The sequence below is a fragment of the Uloborus diversus genome, chromosome 6 (assembly GCF_026930045.1).
Source record: "Uloborus diversus isolate 005 chromosome 6, Udiv.v.3.1, whole genome shotgun sequence".
Taxonomy (NCBI): Eukaryota; Metazoa; Arthropoda; class Arachnida; order Araneae; family Uloboridae; genus Uloborus; species Uloborus diversus.
The window spans coordinates 44,510,482-44,531,859 of record NC_072736.1 but is presented as its reverse complement, the minus strand read 5'-3'; the positions used below and the strand labels follow the sequence as shown (position 1 = coordinate 44,531,859).

At 32.4% G+C, this 21,378-nt stretch overlaps 1 protein-coding gene across 1 annotated transcript in view; it reads right to left on the bottom strand.

Annotated features, from left to right (window-relative positions):
* The window catches only part of LOC129224368 (inactive phospholipase C-like protein 2), a 92,330-nt gene that overhangs the window by 21,404 nt on the left and 49,548 nt on the right, over window positions 1-21,378 (bottom strand). The window contains exons 8-14 of the mRNA XM_054858810.1: window positions 12,585-12,678; window positions 12,381-12,498; window positions 10,388-10,473; window positions 10,185-10,302; window positions 6,990-7,002; window positions 6,867-6,947; window positions 4,352-4,448 (exon numbers count right to left, since the gene is read on the bottom strand). Coding sequence (XP_054714785.1) covers window positions 4,352-4,448; window positions 6,867-6,947; window positions 6,990-7,002; window positions 10,185-10,302; window positions 10,388-10,473; window positions 12,381-12,498; window positions 12,585-12,678 — 607 coding nt within the window. The remainder of the gene's footprint in view (window positions 1-4,351; window positions 4,449-6,866; window positions 6,948-6,989; window positions 7,003-10,184; window positions 10,303-10,387; window positions 10,474-12,380; window positions 12,499-12,584; window positions 12,679-21,378) is intronic.

Here is a 21,378-nt window from a genome sequence, read left to right as displayed (position 1 = left end):
ACTGAAAATCATCGAAAATCTCTTAGAATTGTGTTTTTTGGAGCTCTAATTTTGAAAAATCACTGGCCCTAATATTAAATAATATGGCCTTACAAATTGCGTTTTGAGACGTGAGTTTAAGAAAATATTCGTGCAAGGGTGCCCATGCCGCCTTTCTTTAATATAGGGATGAGAGTGGTCAGAGAGCAAAAAGGAGGAAATCCAAAAAAAAAAAACCTAAAAGGGATGATATCCAAAAACATTTCGTGAAAGGGTTGATATCCCAAAACCATATCAAAATAGAATCTAGAAGCTATGATATTCAAAAATTCAACAAAAATGGCTAATTTACCAGTTTTAAAGGTAATACGTATTTAACTAAGTATAAGTAACAATTTTGTACAATTTGCTGCATTGTACCATTTCTTGCAAGAGTATTTAATCTTAAATAAATCTAAATTTTGAAAAGAGGCAACAATTTCTAACCAGTGAGTCCTTGAACAAAGGGTTGGGGGAGCCAGAGGTCAATCTTGGCTGCATCACTCAATAGTGTCAACTTTTCATATTTTTTAGAGAAAAATACATTTTTTTCATTAAAAACATTTGCGTTTATAGTGTTAAACGAGTAAGAACATAAATTTTAAAATTAAGTCTGTTTGTAAAGTAAAAATTTACAACAGAGAAAAGTCTAAAATTTCTTTATGTGGTAAAACATACTTTTCACAGAAAAATTGAAAATAAATAAATATATAAACGATTGGTTATCTTTTTTCTTGCATTGGAACCCAAAATTTGTTTTTAAAAGCTTCCTAATACGATTTTGGAATCAAAAGAACAACTTGCAGCTGCCTCATTTAATCATGAAATCTCAAAACTTTTAACAGGCTGTAAAGCCTAAACCATTTGAGATTCACCATAAATATTTTTTACACTGACTTAAATACACAAAAAAAGTAACCATGCCAAGTTTCAAAAAATTCGAAACTGTGGGTGCTAACCCACGTTTTTTTGATTGACTTCTGAATTTTTTCGAAAATAAAATAAAGAAATAAAAATATTATTGAAATGATGAATAAAATAAGCAGATATAAGGTAGCATACAGTAAAAAACCATCTAACATTAAAAATAATTGAAATACTTGCAGGATGCAAAAAGATTGAAATCTCAAACGAGGCATGCAACTTTCGGCGCAGCACGTGTTTGACGTCGTTGGCATGATTCCAAAACATACATTTTCGGCAGATATCGCGGAGGATGAAGATTCGATTGTAAAAAATAGAAAGAATAAGAAATCGAGTACCAAAAATTCCAAAAAAAAATTTTTTCCGATTTTTGGGGAAAATAAGGCCTGAAAGAGGCAAAAAAAGGAGGAAAAGGAGGAAAGGTTTTAAAAGTCAGAAGAAAAAGCCGGAATTCCGGCAAAAGCCGGAAAAATCTCATCCCTGTTTAATATCACAAGCAATGGATTTTTTAAATGACACTTTAAAAAAATTTAAGTGGAATAGCCCTTGAATATGAAACATTGCTTGAATTTTTTGAACCATAATTTTGAACAATTTTCCTGGGAAATGCTCCAGATCCTCCTATCCATAAAATCTTCTAAGTTTGTCTAAAGTTGCGTTTTTGAAACTTCAATTTCGAAAACTTGCAGGGAGTTAAGTAATTGATTTCAATCTATTTAAAAAAAATAATTGGTCGGAAACAGCCTCTGAGCCCCTTACCCTAAAGTCAAAAAACATGACGTATAATTGCGTTTTTAAGGCTAAAATTGCATTTTTAAAACTAAGAGTTTCAAAATTTGGACCGGACACCTTTTAACTGTTTCCTATCTGATCAAAAAACATTTTTTTTTCTGTTTTTTGTTTGTTTCAACGTGCCCCCTTAAAACTTTTTTTCTGGTTACGTCACTGCACGCAAGGGCAGAATTCAAGCAAATTTGGAGAGAACTAGACAAAGGAAAGTGCCTTTTGTTTGACTCTAAACAGTTATATTCTGAGGAATTGTATCTACTTCAATGATACAAAGGAAATTAATGTTTTGGAGACAGAGAGAAGAACATTTTCGTGCCCTAGGAAAAAAAATAGAGAATCATTGAAATGATTCTGTATTTTGTGTGTTTTTGACTGATGATACACGATGTGACGTGATACACGAAATGAGGGGGTGCCGCAAGGCACCCCCTCATTTCATGGCGCCAGGGGCAATTGCCCCACTCGCCCCCCCTCCTCTTGGGAGGGCCCTGCCCCAAGGTGAGTATTTTTTCCCCCAACTACAGCACTGGGTAGGTAGGAATGATCAGTGTGTAACATGCAGGGCATTTTCCATAAAAATTATAGGATGCATGAAATGAAAAACATTGTAATAAAAAAATAAATACATACAATATTATCTAATTATTATTGTACTTTTTATAATTAATGATTTCAAACGAACATACTCCTGTCTTTTTTAAGAAGCCTTGAATTATCTGTCATCAAGCCTTAAAGAAGATACATACCAAGTATCCTAAAGTGTTTTTTCAATGGTTATCTTTTAAATAATGTAGGACAAACCATGGGAATGTAGGAATCAGGAAATATAAGACAGCTTCTGAAATATAGGACATTTTTGATGATTCTTTTTTCTCAAATATAGGACAACTTCTACTGCTGTGTCAACAGTGGTTTCATAGTAGATCTGAGACTCTTATTTAACCAATTAAAAAACTTATAAGGCCTAAATTGCTGTAGGCAGGCGTAAATTGCTTTTTGTACAGTGAATTATATCACTTTTCTCAAATGAGAATAGAGAAGTTTGATAGCTTAAAGAAAAAAACTTTTTGTTGCAAATTTTAATTTATGATGCTTGTTTATTAATATAATCCTAATTTATTATCTCTATTAATTTTCATAAACATAAAGTTTTTTTTTTTTAACAATGATTTTTCATCAAACTTCTTAAAAGTTGACTAAAAGTGTATTTTTTCTTGAAGCAGATTAAAAACGTATTATGAACTCCCTTTGAAACAAAAAGCAACGTTTCCCTGGGTTTCAAAATAACTTGTACCAACTTGCGAAGCCGTAAGGGCTAAAAGGGCTCATGAGCATTGAATAACTGCTGTTTTGTACGTTTGAAAAGTCACTTTCATATTTGTGATCTCTAGTAATATATTTTGCTCTTTAGCTCAGGGATTGAATTGAGTTGAGCCAAAGATTTTCCGTTAAAATTGAAACCCTTAAAGTTTGTTAATAAGGAAGAAGAAACATGCAAATCGAAAAGACGTAACTATGGCAACGCCAAATAAAACATCAATAATTTTAATGAAGATGAGATAATTCGAACTTGATTTTTAACAGCTTGTAATTATTTTTCCTTTGGAGATAGAAGCTCAGTTTTTCTACTGAAGGTCAAGTTAGATCTGGAGTAAAAAAAGTCGCTCTTTCCAGTGGTGTCAAAAAAAAAAAAACTGTGGGACAATTCCTTAACTTTTTACTGACATATTTAATGAAGAAAGTGGTGCCTAAATTTAAGCTTTGCCTAAAAACGTTCAAACTAAAAACACAGATAACTCTTGCCGTATTTAAGTTAGAGAATTGAAACAAGTTGCATAGAACGCGGAAAATTCTACCCTTTCCAACGATAGATAATATTAATATGTGCAAGTAATTTTTCACCCCTTTAATAGACAATAATAGGCAAGTTATGCGAAATTTAGCTTAAATAATTAATCATAAAAAACTAATTCGAATTAAAAAAAAATAAAACCCCAGGTGCACACCCCCGGTGCTCGAAATAATTTTGTACAAAATTTCAAGGCTGTAGGTGCTATGGGGTCTCCTCTATACGCACGTCCGCCACAGACTTCCTACCAGAATGTCTTTGAAACCTTACTTTTATTTACTATTAAAAGATAAAACTAAATTTTTAAAATCTTGATAAGCATTTTTTTAAACAACATTTTAATTTGATGTTTATATTTAAGAACATTCATTGGCATTTAAAAGGTTAATGACAATAGTTACACCTACATTCAGTGCTTTAGTTGGAGGTGAGGGAGTAGGGGGCACTAAGCCCTGAAATATTTGCTTGTTATTATAAGAATAACGCAAATTTAAAGTATATTGGTTTCAAAACATCTTTTTTGAAAAACAAAAGTCTGCATTTAGAATTAAAGGTGGCATAAGTGATCAAAACTTTTAACTCTCCTTTTTGAGGTCAAAAAAAAAATTTTAGTCCACCATACACTATAAAAAGGTACATTCACCCAAATATTTTTCCTTCCTACAGCACGATCTAAATCTGTCATTTTCACTGAATGAACTTTAGGTACAGGAAGTCACAATTATATTTATAACATATGGAATTAAAAAAAAAAAAAGTTTCAAAACTTACGAACTTCCTCTTGCATTTCAAGATCCCAAAATCGTATTCTGGTTAAAGAGATTAGATTTGATAACGCTCGACATAGTTTGATTTTTCTAAAAATATTCTGAAAGAAATGTATTTATTATTTTTAAATTTAATTCTATGCTATGCAACAAAAGTATTAATATAACAATCTTTAATAAACTGCACATCACACTCAAAAAAAAAAAAAAAAAAAAAAAAAAAAAAAAAAAAAAAAAACATATTTCTTACATGTTTGGCATCAAAAATATTATGAGTCATTATCCGGTAATAAAGTTTCTAACAAAAAATGTCACCAATGAATAATCTTTAAATCAATATTCAATTATTTAGTTATCAATATTTCAGTCTTCTGTGTAATTAGGATCAAATAACAGATTAATTAAATTTATGATAAATTCTGAAATTATTAATGCATTCAAAACAGAAGAAAGAGTAAGCACTTAAAGTAGATAAAAGCCCAAATTGAGTCTACCTTAACCAATTTTTTAATTAAGGTACTTTTCCTACAGAATTACAATAATAGAGACTATATTATTATATTACTATATTATGAAAAGACAACATGCATAAGAAAACAATACTTTTTTTTAGCATTTTAAATTTTTGAAAGGAATAAAAAAGCATGAAGATCAGCGCATTAGCATGAAAAGCGAAATGCTTTCTGCTCAGGAATAGAAAGCAAACAAAATGTACAACATGGTTCAGGGTTGGCAGAACCCGTAAAACAATTTTCTTTTCTTTTTCTTTCTTTCATTTTTTTGTTTAAGCTTAGGTTTATATAGTTTTAATGCTATGTTGTAAGAAAAATAGTTTGATTTGCCTAAAGTCCTGAAGATTTTATGAATGAATGGGTAATAAATATTGTACTTTTGCACCCAATTTACTGAGGATTAATTAAATAATTGCAAGCGAAATCTTAAAATTTCATTTTCTCATAAATAGAGCTTTATACAGGGAAATATTGCTTGAAAAGCTTCAACTCTTAAAATATTAACATACGCAAATGAACTTTTGCATAAATAATAGAAGAAATAATTTATTATGAGGGTTAAGACATGACTATTTATAAATAGCAAAAGAATAAAATCTTGTTAATTAATTTCCTCATAAGCACAATAAATAAATACATTAATAAAGGTAAAATTAAAATCACAACTTCTGTAGAGTTTAAGACACTTTTGGGCACTTTTCGACAGTTTTGGACAATAAAAACCACCTTTCCTACACAAATCCAGTTTTCGAAATCAAAACTCTAGCCCTGGTTAGAGGAGTTATTACGAGAAAAGTGCTTTGCGTGTTGATAAAATGAATGTTACTACAGTAGAATCTTGATTTTCAAACGCTATTAATAAATAGAAGGAATATATATATATATTAGCATTCCCGTACCCGGCATTACTCGGGTAGGGGTTAACAGTGCTTGGTGCACCTAGTTTCGAAAATCCCCTATAATAATTACTTATTACCTATAACTTTTTCTAATTTGGGGAGGATCCCGGGGACCCTGGACTCCTTATAAATATACGCCCTTGTCCTTAACCGATCTTTAACTGTTATTAACGATCCTTTTAAAGTATTGATTATCTTTGCAGACACAGGTCATCCACATTTTATTGTTATACCTATGTTTAAGCTAGAACTTTTTTGCATACAACATTTTTAGTTTTTTTTCTGGTGCTAAAATTATTAAACTGCTTGATGAACTGGCTTTGGAGCAAGCTACATAACATTGGTCGTGTGAAAAAAGTCTTGTCTTAAATCGATCCCCGCTACTTTTAATGTCTGTCCTTGTGACTTATTAATGTTTATTGCAAAGCAAACTTTAACAAAAAAACTGCACTCTTCTAAATTTAAAAGGATAGTCCGCCTGTGATGATGTTCTTAAAAACTTCGTTTCTAGTTTTGAAAAAAGAAAAGCAAAAGACAGAAACATTATGATTTGACTTGAGAAAAGCCTCGAAGAATCACGTGAGAAACAAAAACGATATCAAATTTATAGTTCACTATCGACCAAAAGTTGAGATGAAGTACTGAATAATGATTTGAATGGAGGAAAGCCTTCGAAAATAAGGGATTTGAATTTCAATGACAGGTTTTTAAATTCGCAGAAATTAAGGGGTTTTAATTAATTTCTCCCAAAGTAATTGAGATTTCGAAAAATCTTTTCTTAGTGGTTACTTTTGTAATCATGCGGACATGCCTGCCAAATTTCAAGGCTGAAGCTTCAGCGGTTTCGGCTGTGCGTTGATATATATATATATATATATATATATATATGTTATCTCAGGACATTGATTTTTATATATTAAGATATATATTTTTTTCAAACACTATTTAAATTTTGAGTTAAATAGTTGTAAACTATTAGGAAACAATAGAAATATTACTTTCTAAATTGAAACAAGGCAGCAAAAAAATTCATCTAATCTACGAGAACTATATACAATAAAAATAGTATCGCAAAACATGTGAAAGACACTAAAATCAAAATACTTACTTTGCTGTTACAATCTTGATCTTCATCTTCATCTGAAACCTCGCCATAAACATCTGTACAACTGGAAGAAAGTTTTTTGCCCTACAAAAGAAAAAAAAAATATTTTATTTGATTAACACTTACCATATTATTGTAACTAATAAAGAAAAAATCAGCAAATGCTCACTTTAATTAGAATTTTCCCCTTCAGGAGTTCTGGTGTAATTTGGGAAATTTTTAAATGCCCGTCTTTACTAGGTATATACAGTTGGTTACCAAATGTTTCAATGATCAATGAGCAAATAGATTCTTGGTTTTTGAGGTTGCAATGATTTTCAAGGTGAATAATTAAAGGATATCTGAAAAGAAAAAAGTAATGAATTTACAAAATGCATTGTTAAGACATAAAAGCATGCTGCCATACAGGAGTTTTAAACTATTAAATTGTGACAACAGCTTAATTCCTCAATGCATGAAAAAAAAATAACAATTTGAATTTTGACATTTTAAATTCAAATTATGTTTTTCGCAATCACGTGTTTTTTTGCGTGTGTGCAGGCATGTGTCTGTGTGGGTATGTGTGTGTGTGAGTGTGTGTGTAGGTGTGTGTTTGCGTCTGTGTGGGTATGTGTGTGAGTGTGTGTAGGTCTGTGTTTGTATCTGTGTGCAGGCATGTGTGTATGTGTGTGTGTAGGCGTGTGTTTATGTCTGTGTGCAGGCATGAGTGTGTGTGTATATGTATGTGTGAGTGTGTGTGTGTAGACATGCGTGTGTGTATGTTTGCGTGTAGGATATGGATGCAACCTGGAGACGGTTTTCGCTAGAAGAGCAGCATCGTGAGGCCGGTCGACGGTGGTGCTGGCAGAGGGAGACAGGGGGAAAATAAAATCACAGCACGCCAAAAACTGTCAAGTGAGAACAATAAGCAATCGTGATTGCTCAAAAAAAAAAGAGAGAATGGCTAACAATAATTTTGTCTATGTGAACTTTAAATGTAAAAGAGAAAATAGGCACCTTTGAGAAAGCTGAGTTTTTTATTGCCATGCAGACATTGAGGCTGTGTTCGCATACCGCTACCAGTTGCTATCGATGGATAATATGACAGCTAATGACATCAAAGGTTACTAATCAGTTGTTCACCAACCAATGCTTCATCGAAGGCTTTCGGTTCATCACCGGTTACTTGCACAGACAAATAACATGCAGGTGAAAAATACTTATTATTGATCAAAAATGTCACGTGATTCAACAAACCATCTTAAATTACGACCGACCGGTGGATCTACCGATGAAGCTATAGCACTTAAAGCACCAACTTCGGAAACAACCAGATAACCGGCTCTATTAGAATGCTATGGTTAGTCACCAGTCTGCCGGTAGTGGTATAAAAACACAGCCTTTGTTGTTGGCCTGGCGATATGGAGCGCTTGTTACCCTCATTGTCACCAGGATGATATGGATGGTGACCATCTCAAGACCTGCCATGTTATTTTTAAATTTTGAAATGACAACTCTACGAACGTTGAATTTTTATCCTCTCCTTATACTTCATCTTCTTAAATAAGTTGCTCGTCGGTTGAAGGCAGAAATGCCACAGACGGCCGTAGGAATATTTTTAAAAAAAAGTATGCAGTTAATTTACATTAAATTTACATCATGAATTGGACTTCACATGAAGGCAATAAGAGCAGCTCTTATCTTTAATTAGGTGAAATTCAAACATATTTATAATTAAAAATACATTTAGCTCTAGTAGTTTGGCATTTACATTTTATTGATTCAACCATGGCCCCACTATATGACGCTGATGCTTAACTGGCCTTGACAATTTTTGGCTTTTCTGTGTTAATCTGATGCAGCTATGACCCGCTCATGCAGCCACCAATCAATGTCAACGTTTCAAAATTAGTTTATTTTTGATTGGGCGCTGTCCATTTTGACTGCAAGAGGTGCTAAACGGAAACCCTGCATCCACCAATCAATGGCATCATCCACCAATCAACGACAAAACGTAATGGAAACAGGGGTTTCTTGTAGCGTCCTCTTTGTTGCCATTAGTTTCAGTGATTGTCTCAGCCTATAAGCATAAGCCAAATTTAGTGGTGCCATGATTCAACCTATTTTGAAGCACATTGAAACTTGTGTTTTAAATGTGCGGCAACTACCATACCCCATCAAAATCTGAGAATCATGAGAAATATCCCATTCTAAACCCTTTATGTTCTGACAATGCTTTAAAGAACCACTAGGATCAAACTACCATTTAAAATATTAAATTCCTTTGAATATCAAGGGTACATCTGGATTCAATGTTCTCTGTGTCACCAGTAAATTGCATTTTTGTGAATCTGAAAATCTTTTGAAAGGGTATTTTTATGCCAATGTGTCTCATTTAAACTCATTTGCTTCTGATTATTCATAATTTGGGGCATAAAGAGTTTAGGAAATAAGAATTTATTCTGATTGATCAATAATTTTTGACTTTTTTTACAAAGAGAAAGAAAGAAAAAGCTATAACTTTATATCTGAAGAACAATTTTAAAATTTCATTAGAAATAAATGCAATTATTATTTTGAACAAAATTTGGAAAAAAAAAAGGAAAAATGATTGATTAGTTAATTAATTAACAAATGCTCTTATGAAACAAAGCATGTTTAATTATACATTAAATTAATCTTGGGCAAAATGTAATAAGTAATAGAAATACAGGAAAAAATTCCCCCATTCCTATATATATATATATATATATATATATATATATATATATATATATATATATATATATATATATATATATATATATATATATATATATAAGTCTAAAAATTAATTAAAAAAAAACAATGTGACAATAATATTTTGATTTATTAAATTTTTTAACTGTTACTTTACACTCATAGACAATATTTCTTTCTATGTGTTACTATGTTGCTACAAAATATGTCAATTATGAAAAAGATCACAACATTAAAATTAAAAAAAAATCATTGCTCAATAATGATGCAAAGAAAAAATTCAAAACTATTTTCTGTTTGAAATCAAGAAGTTGGCGATAGCAGGAAATTTTTGTTAATTATCTTTTGTAATTTAAATATATGAAAGATATTTTTGCACCGTGTAAAATAAGTTAGAGAGGACTAGTAAAGTGGCAGTTTAAGAAAATTATCACAACAATTTTTATATGTTAATAATATTTCATATTGATAGCAATTATATATTTTTTCATAATATGGTTAATTACTTAATTTTTAATGATTTATTCAAAAAAGTATAGTAATTGAATCTAATAAGCACATTTATCAGGAAGAAAAGTATTATCAAACATTACAAAAACTTACGGGGATGTAACAAAGGCAAACTCTTGAATTGTTTCTAAAACATCCTGTAATGGAATCTTGGATGTAAGAGTGTTCCCATGATACACAATTGGTCCATCAATACCATCCCAGCAATCAACTAATTCAAAGATGTAGTAGTTTAATAAATCACGCTAAAAAAAATTTTCTAAGACAGATTCAGGAAAGTATGTTATAGCATGTACCTTTTACACAGCGACATCCCATTTTCAATGCCGTGCTGTAACCTTCTATACTGGATGGTCCTTTCAACTGATCTTCTAATAAATACCTAAAAAGTGTTTTTTGAATGAAATATACTACAAAATTTAAATTTAAATCAAAAAGTTATAAAAATGAAAATTTTAAAAGAAAAGTAATATTAAAATATACTTTATTGCTTAAAAGCGAAATATGTACATCTTTATATTAAAAAAAAGTAAGATCAAAGAAATTCTGAAACGAAGTCTGGGGGGGGGGGGCTGTGCCCAGGAGACCCCATTGCACCTACAGCCTTGAAATTTTGTACAAAATTACTTCGAGCCCCAGTGGTTTGCACCTGGGGCTTTGTTTTTTAAATTTAGAATTAGTTTTTTTGTAATCCATTTTTTAGCACAAATTTTGCATAAATTTCCTTTTAAAGGGGTGAAAATTACTTGCACATATTAATATTATATACAGCAGGAGTTATTTGGGTTTTTAGCTTTAATTTTTTAAGGCTTAGCTGAAATTTAGGCACTACTTTCTTCATTAAATCTATCAGTAAAAAATGAAGGAATTGTTCCACAGTTTTCTTTCTGACACCACTGGAAAGAGAGACTTTTTTTTACTTCAGATCTAACTCCACCTATGGTCCAAAAACTAAGTTTCTATCTCCAAAGGAAAAAAAGTTACAAGCCGTTTCAATCAAGTTTGAAAAATCTCATCTTCATTCAAATTATTGATATTTTATTTGGCGTTGCCATAGTTACGTCTTTTAGGTTCGATTCTTTTTCTTTCTTATTCAAAAATTTTAAAGGTTTTGATTTTAATCGAACCCTTAATCTTAGGGGAGAGAAGCTATAGCACAACTTTGGAAACTAAGAAAATCTTTAGACTCAACTCAATTCATGCCCCGAGCAAAAGAGCAAAATATATTACTAGAGATCACGAATATGAAAGCGACTTTTCAAACGCACAAAACTGCAGTTTTGCAATGCTCGGAGCCCCTTAGTCCTTAGGGCTTGGAAAGTTGGTATAAGTTATTTTGAAACCCGGGGAAAGGCTGCTTTTTGCTCCAAACTCATAAAGCATTTTTAATCTGTTTCTTCCTAATTGACAATTTAAATCTTTGCAAATCAAATAAGATTGCAAAGCAATCTTCATCTTCGGGGGTTGGTGAGCATCAGCAAGCAGGGAGCTGAGCCCCCTAGTTTCACAAAAAATACTATTACTTTTTAAGTAAGATTTCACGGTGGAACCTATTTAAAGTATGCAATGCAAAGAGACCAACAAAATATCACCAACAGTCTGACCACTGATAACATGGAAAGGCAAACATCCGGTTTATTGGTGGAAATGGACGCATCTCTTAGTTTACAGGGGTGGTAGTTTGTTCGATACAGATGTGTGCTTTTACCTCTTAATTATTTAGATGCAGTTTTGTAAAAATGACAGTTTTTGCACAGCAATATTTTTTTAAAATCTGAACTATATTCGAACTATATTCTCACAACAAAAATCGATTGATTTATAATCTATCAACATAATTTTGATCTTACCATTTTGCTTTTACATTTACGGACGAAATGAAAGCATTTTATGTTCTTTTTGGTGTTTTCATGAGAACTCTTTTTGCTTTCTTTTATTTTATTTTAGAGAATGCAATAAATTAATAAGGTGCTGGTCACATTATAAAACTTGTGCATCAAAATCCATCGCTGTTTTCCTTTCACCCCTGCTAGATTCATTCAGATGGAATCGTCTGAACCTGGCTGATTGCCAAATAGCATATAATTTGTGGTCAAACTGTATGAGACAGATTTCCATATGCAAGTTAGTCTACATATGAAAGCTGCAAGGTCCTGTAAAGGAAGGTAGGTTTCCATTTACAGGAGGTCTCTCCTGGGCAGGTTTCACTGCATTTAAAATTTTGAGGAGAAAGTTATCACTATTGCACCAGAGAAACAACAACACTTTGACCTTTTAAAACATACATACGTGTTATGAGATGAAGCAATGAAATAGTGTGGGAATGGATGAGTCATTTCTTGGCAGACAGTTTTGTGAATTGGATCAAAAATATCACAGCAATCAGATAACAGGAACAAAGTAAATCCTGCAAATAATAAATTAATAAGTAATCAAAGGATATAAATTAATCATAGAAAATGCCCCCAAAATGAGAAAACTATATACATTTACCATCAATAAGTATTTGTTTATTTTGTTTGGCTTCTTCTGATGGCTCAAATTGCTCAATAATTTTTAAGCAGTCTTCAGTAGATACATTAACCATCTGAAATATTATAAGATAAATATTCAATGCAATATAACTAAATGAAATGCAATAAATTCTCAGTAAAATATAAAATTATTCATATATATATATATATATATATATATATATATATATATATATATATATATATATATATATATATATATATATATATATATATATATATATAGCAACAATAGGAATGCTTAAACAAAAGGAAAGGGGGTGGAGATAGATTAACTCTTTAAAAATAATGGCTTCGACACTTATTGTCTTATGTATATACAGGGTCTGTTCCGAAAGTAGTAGGATTCATTTAAAAAATATATATATATTCATGGAAGTAGTACAAACGCTTAGAATTTTTCAAAGTAGGATCCTTCCACATCTACACACTATTGCCAGTGGATTTTTAAGCTTTCGCATGCCTCCAGGGACCCCTGGACCAAAATGCTGTTTAGTTTCCTCGTCGCGGTCTGTTGAACAGCTTCTACCGAGCCGTGATGCTTCTAACAGAGCGTCAATTTTAATCTCGGAAGTAGAAAAAATTCTGGCAGGGTCATGTCAGGGCTGTAGGTGGCCTGAGGTAGCATTACCACGTTGTACTGGGTGAGATACTTCGCTACACTGAACGCACACTTTCCTCGTGGGTAAGTTTTCTGTCATGATTTCAAAAACTTGGGTTTAAGGGATGCTCAAATAATTAGAAATCATTCTAATACTCAACCTACGATAACTATTCAGTAAATTTTTCACTCACGACACATTTGCGTCAGTCTTACTGGTTGAAGGATGTCCGGAGTGGTTGCCGTCTTCCACTCTTTCCCTATCGTCTCGGAATTACTTGTGCCACGCAAAAACACTCGAGCTACCCATGGCAGCATCCCCATAAGCCCCCTTATTATGTTGCGAGTCTCTTTGCCCATTATACCAAGCTTTACACAAGATTTGATTGCGTATTGCTGTGCTCCAATAAACGCTCCACCATGATTCTCCATGGCGAGGCGTTTCGACAGGGGTTCACAGTACAGTGTTGCCAGATCAGGGCTCCCAACACATTTTAGCCATAGAAAAGGGTAAAAGAGGAACACTTTGAATCAAAAAGGGGGCCAAAGAGGACCAGTTAGGATTAAAAAGAGGACCTTGGGAGGACCATTCATAGTTAAACCCAGGGTAGCACCAAAATATCAAATTAGCTGCCTGGCAATAAATACGTGAAGATAATTCGTTAATTAGCCAAAATAATGATTTTTAATGATAAATCCTTATCATTTTCTATACATCTGAACTTCTTATCCATTGAATTATATTATTCACACAAACATTTGGATGGGGAGGGGGGGGGGTGACAAGCAAGCATGTAACTGACTATTTTACAGAGTAACTTTAATTGTAAAATAAATTTTCTACTACTTAACAGGTAAAAACTGGCTAGTTAAAAATAATCACCCAAGTGACCGATCAATCAGTGCATACCTAATAAAGACTTTTTAGATACAGTTATTACAGTAAATACCTTAGCACATAGTAGTTTACAAAATTTTTCGCATAACCAGTTTAAAGAGAATTCATTTCGATATAAGGTACCGCAAGACAAGAAGATATAGTTTGGAGGCCAGGAGGTCCCCCTCCCCCTCCACAGCCCTTGGTTTTTACATATATTTCCAGCCTAAATATGGTACATTCATATACATATGAGAGTTTATGATCAAACACCAAATCAGGAGGTAATTTCTGGCTACGCTACTGATTGACTAAGTTCAAAAATATTAGAGGATTGCAAATCATTTATTAGTATGCTAAGTATCCAAATCATTTCTTCATATGTAGGTATTAGTCATTCGGGCACCAAAAAATATTGTAATGTCTTCATGTATATATAAAAATTAGTGAGAAAGAAAATTTTTTATTAAAGTCACCACACCCAAAAATATACAAATGCTGCTCAAGCAATAAATACACTGAATGTAAACTTGAGTCTGCTTTTACTGGATAACTTAATGTAATAAATAAATGTATAATTTCAGATTCATAGAGCTATATTTTCAAATTGAAAATACTCATTATGAGTATTTAAAAAAAATAAGGATACAAAGTTTTAGTTTTTAAAATAAAATAATATAATTTGAGGTAGCACATGTCAAAACAGCTTCCAATTTTCAAAAATATTAAAATAATTACAAGATACAAAAGGATTGAAATATTGAACACGAGAATCAAATTTTCGCGAAGTATGTTCACTGTTGGCATAATTTCCAAAAAAAAATGGTCTCTAAAACTAAACATGACTAAAATTGAACATAAAATATGCTAGTCCAGGATAGCATATGTGAAAATAACATTCGATTGCGCAAAATATCAAAATATGTACAAGATGCAAAAAAATTGAAATCTTAAACACATGAAGCAATTCTTCGCAAAGTTCGGGAAGTCCAATGCTGCTATGGTTCCAAAAATAAGAAAGTTTATTACCTATTAAAATTAAAAAAAAATAAGCTAATCTATGGTAGCGTATGTCAAAATAACTTCCGACTGCCAAAAATATCAAAATATTAACAAGATGCAAAAAGATTGAAATCTCAAACACGACAAGCAATTTTCCGCGCAACGTTGCCATGGTTTCGAAAAAAAAAGTAGTTTATCATCTTTTAAAATTAAACAAAAATAAAGCTAATCTATTCGGAACTCCAGCGCTCGAATACGCTACCTTGCGGTGATTTATAAAACTGCGTCTGCACCTAAAACATTGCCACGTTGCGCATCACGTGTGTCTGTTGACGTAAACACAGGCAGTTTGTTCCGAGTATTTATTAACGCAATCGATGTGTCTTAGTTTGCTTTCAGCTACAGAAATTAATTCGTCCCTTAGTAGTATTCTCGAGCTTCTCAAAATAATGTTAGTTTTTCTTATTTCTTTCAAAAAAGTATTAAATGGTGGAAGCGTAAACAAGAAAACTCTGGATTAACAAAATTGGATAACGTTATACCAGGTAAAAATTTTTATTGTTTTGTATGAATTTGTAAGAATATGAGTTTTTTTTAATCTTAAATTAATTTAACTAATCATATTTTACAGCAGCATTTAGTTGGAATGGACAGTATGCAAAATATTTTCTTGAATATATTATCGTAGAACAAAATGAATAACCGAGAAAGAATTTACTTTATTCCTTTTATTCTCAGCTGAAAGGTTTCGCCAAATTTGTTTAGGGTTATAGTAGTTTTAGTATTGTGCAAGCAAAGTAGCCTTGGCGAGTTTTCGCGTTTTTAGTTAAACCATTTTTAATTTTTATCATGAGTGGAATAAAATGATAGTAAGATTACAGAATTCGATAAGTAAAAAGAAATAATGGTCAATCAACTGAAAAGAAAACTACCACCATATATAAACTGTGAGTACACATTTTATTTATTTTGTTCTGAGTGAATTTGAATAAATATCAGTTTTTCAATTCGATGAAAAAAAAACGAACTTAACAACATTGACTGGACACTTTTCTTTAACCTAATTCCACATAAATGATTTAAATAAAATTTGTTACTACAGTATCCTACTGAAATAGACAGTATGCAAATAAATTTTCTTGAAAATATTTATCGCAGAACAGATTGAAAAATCCAGAAAGAACGTTAAGAATTTGAACAATAAAAAATAAAAGTTCGCCAAAAATCTGTTTATAGTGTTATGGTTTTAAAATTATGTGAAAGAATAATGTATCTTGACAAGATTTCGCATATCAGGTAAATTATTTCCATGACGAATGAATTAAATGCATGATTTCTTTGGATATCCAATCATATAGTCATAGAAATAAATTATCTAGTGTTAAACGTTACTCTTGACAGTCTGCCACGTATGTGCACTATGTGACAAAAATGTCAACAAATGCTGGAAATGTCACGAAACTGAACTTAATATGTACTAATGTATAGAAAAAACGGTACAAAATGAAAATGCCGTTCGAAGCGAACCAAAAATTTATGAATTCCGAATTCAACATCGTGAAAATGGCTGCTTCAGAACAACTTACTGTGTGTTCTACATTAATTGTTTACTTTCGTAATACTTTTTGGTTTCTAATCTCTTTCTATATGGGTCAGAATAACCAAAAGACTTTGAAAAATCTTTTCAAACGAATAAAGCGAAAAAATCATACATACGAACAAAAATCACAACACTTTTAGCATTTTCTTCGCTACCACATGCGTTTGTTTTAGTTTTCAATTCCGCCATTAAACAGTGACTACAGTGCCCCCTATAGTTCGTTGGAGTTGCGAATGGTGGAGTGTGTCAAAATAACTTCCTATTGCCAAAAATATCAAAATATGTACAAGATGCAAAAAGATTGAAATCTCAAACACAAGAAGCAATTCTTCGTGAAGTTCGAGTTCGTGCAATGCTGCTATGGTTCCAAAAATAAAAAACTTTATTATGTATTAAAATTAATCAAAAAATAAGCTAATCTATGGTGGTATATGTCAAAATAACTTCCGACTACGAAAAATATCAAAATATTAACAAGATGCAAAAAGATTGAAATCTCAAACACAAGAAGCAATTCTTCGTGAAGTTCGAGTTCGTGCAATGCTGCTATGGTTCCAACAATAAGAAAGTTTATTATCTATTAAAATTAATTAAAAAAGTAAGCTAATCTATGGTGGTGTATGTCAAAATAACTTCCGACTGCCAAAAATATCAAAATATTAACAAGATGCAAAAAGATTGAAATCTCAAACACGACAAGCAATTTTCCGCGAAGTGCGAGTAAGTTCAATGTTGCCATGGTTTTGAAAAAAAAAGTAGTTTGTTATCTATTAAAATTAAACAAAAAATAAGCCAATCAATTTTGGAGTGTGTCAAAATAACTTCCGATTGACAAAAATATCAAATTATTTACAAGATGTAAAAAGATTGAAATCTCAAACACAACAAGCACTTTCCGCGAAGTGCGAGAAAGGTCAATGTTACTATGGTTCCAAAAATAAAAAAGTTAATTGTCCATTAAAATTAACCAAAAAATAAGCTAATCTAAGGAGGTATAATGTCAAAATAACTTCCGATTGCCAAAAATATCAAAATATTTACAAGATGCAAAGAGATTGAAATCTCAAAACCCAGCAACAATTTTCGGCGAAGTCCAAAGAAGTTTGATGTTACTATGGTTCCGAAAAAAAAAGTAGTTTAATATCTATCGGAATTAAGCATAAAATAAGCTAACCTACGTTAATGAATGTTAAAATAACTTCTGACAGTCAAAAACATCAAAATATTAACAAGATGCAAAAAGATTGAACTCGCAAAAGCAGGAAGTAATTTTTCGCGATGCTACATATCGAACACAAGTTCAGAAAATTGCACTGATGAAACATGCTTGATTTTTTTCAAGGTTTTTTCAAGGGCGTACGAACTTGTAAGAAATTTCGGTAGCAAAATGCTTTGATTTGACGTCATAACTCCTCCTCTAAACCTCTCCATTTGCTAGATTTCGATGTTACAGCGGTTGGAGGAGGAGTATTGACGTCAATCTGAAGCGAAATAATACCAGAAAGTCAGGTTCAATAGAAAGACGGCGCCGCGGTCACGTGTTCGGGCGTAACAAACGTCAGCACACAATATCTTTTAATGTAATGAAAATTTTTAAAATCTGATTTTTGAGTAAAAACAATATAAAAGCGGACCAAAATGTTAAAAAGCGGTCTAAAGCGGACTTGACCCTAAAAAACGGACTTTGGCGGGAAAAGCGGACCATTTGGGAGCCCTGCAGATTGGGGGAAATTTCCCCAGTTTGGGGAAATCCGGTGCTCTCTGGGGAAATTTTGGGGAAATGGGTTTTGAGGGGAATTCTATGGGGAAAATTTTTTTTCTTGGGGAAATCCGAGGGAAAAAAACCCTCGGGGAAAAAGTTTTTTTTTCGTATTTAAATTCGCGTCTAGAAGTAGTAGTTACATTGTTTGTATCAAACAGCGTTGGTTTAGCTTTGCTCAACTTTATGGAATTTGCATTATTGTTCTGCGTGAGTAACTAGTTGATAGGTGAAAATGCAAATATAAGTATGATGGAGAATGTTCTTGGATAAATATATACAAAAATCATAGTTTTAATGTACATACAGAAGCAGTAGTAAATGCAAGTAGAAAAAAAATATTTGGTTATTTCTTATCTTTCGGTCAGGTGCTTGTATTTATGACTCGTGGCACCCGCACGGCTTTGCCCGTGGTAGAAAATTAAAAGGTCTATTGGTTCCTTTGTATATTTACAAATAATGCATGATGAATTTCTCACCAATTGGCTTGCCCGTGTTACGGTTCCACGTTATGATAACTTGGTAATTTACTCGTCCATCTTATGATAATTTTGCTCGGGAAAATGCTCTTAAAATTGGAGTAGAACAAAAAAAACAAAATCGAATTTTTGAAAAATTGCTTAAAGGTGCACACCTCCATGCTACAAACTAATTCTTTGCCAAATTTCATGAAAATCGGCCGAACGGTCTAGGCGCTATGCGCATCACAGAGATCCTGATGATATCCAGACAGAGAGACTTTCAGGTTTTTTTTAAAGTAAAGATAAAGAAAGATAAAGATAAAGACCAAAAAAAAAGGAAAATGGGAAGAAAAAAAAGTTGGGGAATTTTATAAGAAAATTTGGCTATTTGGGGAAAAAAAAAATTTTCAAGAGACAAAAATATTAGAGGAAGTCGATTCATTTTATGAAAATATTAGTGGAAAACTTTTTTTTGAATTTAGGGAATTTTGATAGTAAACATTGCTTTTTGGGGAAAAGTTGAAAGGGAATCGGGGAAATCTGGATTTGACCATCTGGCAACACTGTCACAGTAGAAGCAACCTGCTCTCTTCAACGTCTGACAGCAGACTGCTCATTTTTACCAGCATTCCCAATACCCGCCTATACTGATCTTGCACGTACGATCATTAAACGTCAGCCCGTTCGCCGGGGAAAAAATCAATCCTACTACTTTCAGAACAGACCTTGTATGTACAGATGAAGATTGCTTTAATAAATATTTCTTCTCCTCCCAGAAAAAACGAGCTGATGTGTGCCTCACATGACTTCCTTTTACTCGAATTTAATGTCATTTTCCCATTATTGGTAATTTTAATGTGATTCAATAGGTTTACTCTCTAAATATTACTAACAGTGGCCAAACTGAAACAAGATTTTAAAAAAAAAATCGCCAAATTTGTCGCCAAGTTGGCGACAAAACTTGGCGATCAAAGGGACTGGCGATATATCGCCAAGTGTCTGCCAAATTGTAACACCACTTGCGTTTACATCGAAATTAACAATAATTTCCCCCCAAAAAGGGGCAAAAGACTCCCTTAAAAACACCCGAATGCAACCAAAAAGGGGAGGTGCACAACAAGACCCCACTAGGAGTCTACATACCAAATTTCAAATTTATAGGACATACCGTTCTTGAGTTATGCGAGATACATACACACATACATACGTACATACAGACGTCACGAGAAAACTCATTGTAACTAACTCGGGAATCGTCAAAATGAATATTTCGCATGTCTATACGTTTTTAGGCACTTATCCACGTGTGGTCGAGTCGGAAAAAAAACAACAACTCAACATTCATTCGGGGGGTGCGCAAAATGGAAATTAAGATCGATTTTTGAGTGAAAATTTTTTCGCGAATACAATACTTCCTTTTTTGTAAAAGGAAGTAAAAATTGGTTGAGCGGCTGAATAATAAAAGCAGTAATGAAATGAAATAATAGAAACAGTACTAAAATAATAAAAACCAGTATACTCTTCATCGACAATTGTTTTACTTTAAATAACATAAAAATAATTGAAAGTTTGAAATATGTAAAGGGAAAATTGATAAATTAATGTACACAGTTGTACCCATTAATAGCAAAGTCGTATACAGCAAAATCATGACTATAACCAGTGCTGTAGTTGGGGGGAACTATATCTGCTGAAACATTTGGTGTTTTATTTTAAAAATAATGCAATTGGTTAAATGGGTTAATTAGTTCAAAACGACTCTTTCCTTTGGTGAGTACCCCCCACTCTCAAAGGAGAGTTCTTTCAAATTCTCTTTTTCAAACTACAGCACTGGCTATAACTGAAACATAATAGCTTCGATTCCCTCTCATAATTTAATTTGGGTGAACTTTTCATAACAAAATCATGTCAAATCATTCAAATGGTTTAACTATAAGTAAATTGCATAAAATATACCGTCAGCTCAGTTATTCCATCCGAGGACTGCAGTTTCGTGCTTTTTAGAACTTATCAGCCCAGGATAGGGAGTAATTGAGCTGGAGGCGAAAACCTCCAAAAGGAGCCAAAAGTGCTAAACAAACTGGTAGCTAATGTAGAATTACTAAAAAAAAAAGCATGAAACTGCAGTCCTCAGATGGAATAACTGAGCTCGCGGTGCATTTTATGTATTTCTGCCTTAGCTCAGGATTAGAACGGCAACTTACTACAAAATATGAGTGAATTGGTTTCAAACCACCTTTTATTTTGGAGAGTCCCCCAAAACTTCAAGCTGAATTCTCCCCCCACAAAAAATTTCCAACTACAGCACTGGCTGCAGCTGGCATGGAATAGCCCTTTCACCTTTTACTATGGGTTATTTAACTTTTTATAATGAAATTAAGGCTATAACAAAATTTGCCCTTTGACTTTGCTATATAAACAGGTGCGACTGTAGTAAGGTAAAATATAACTTG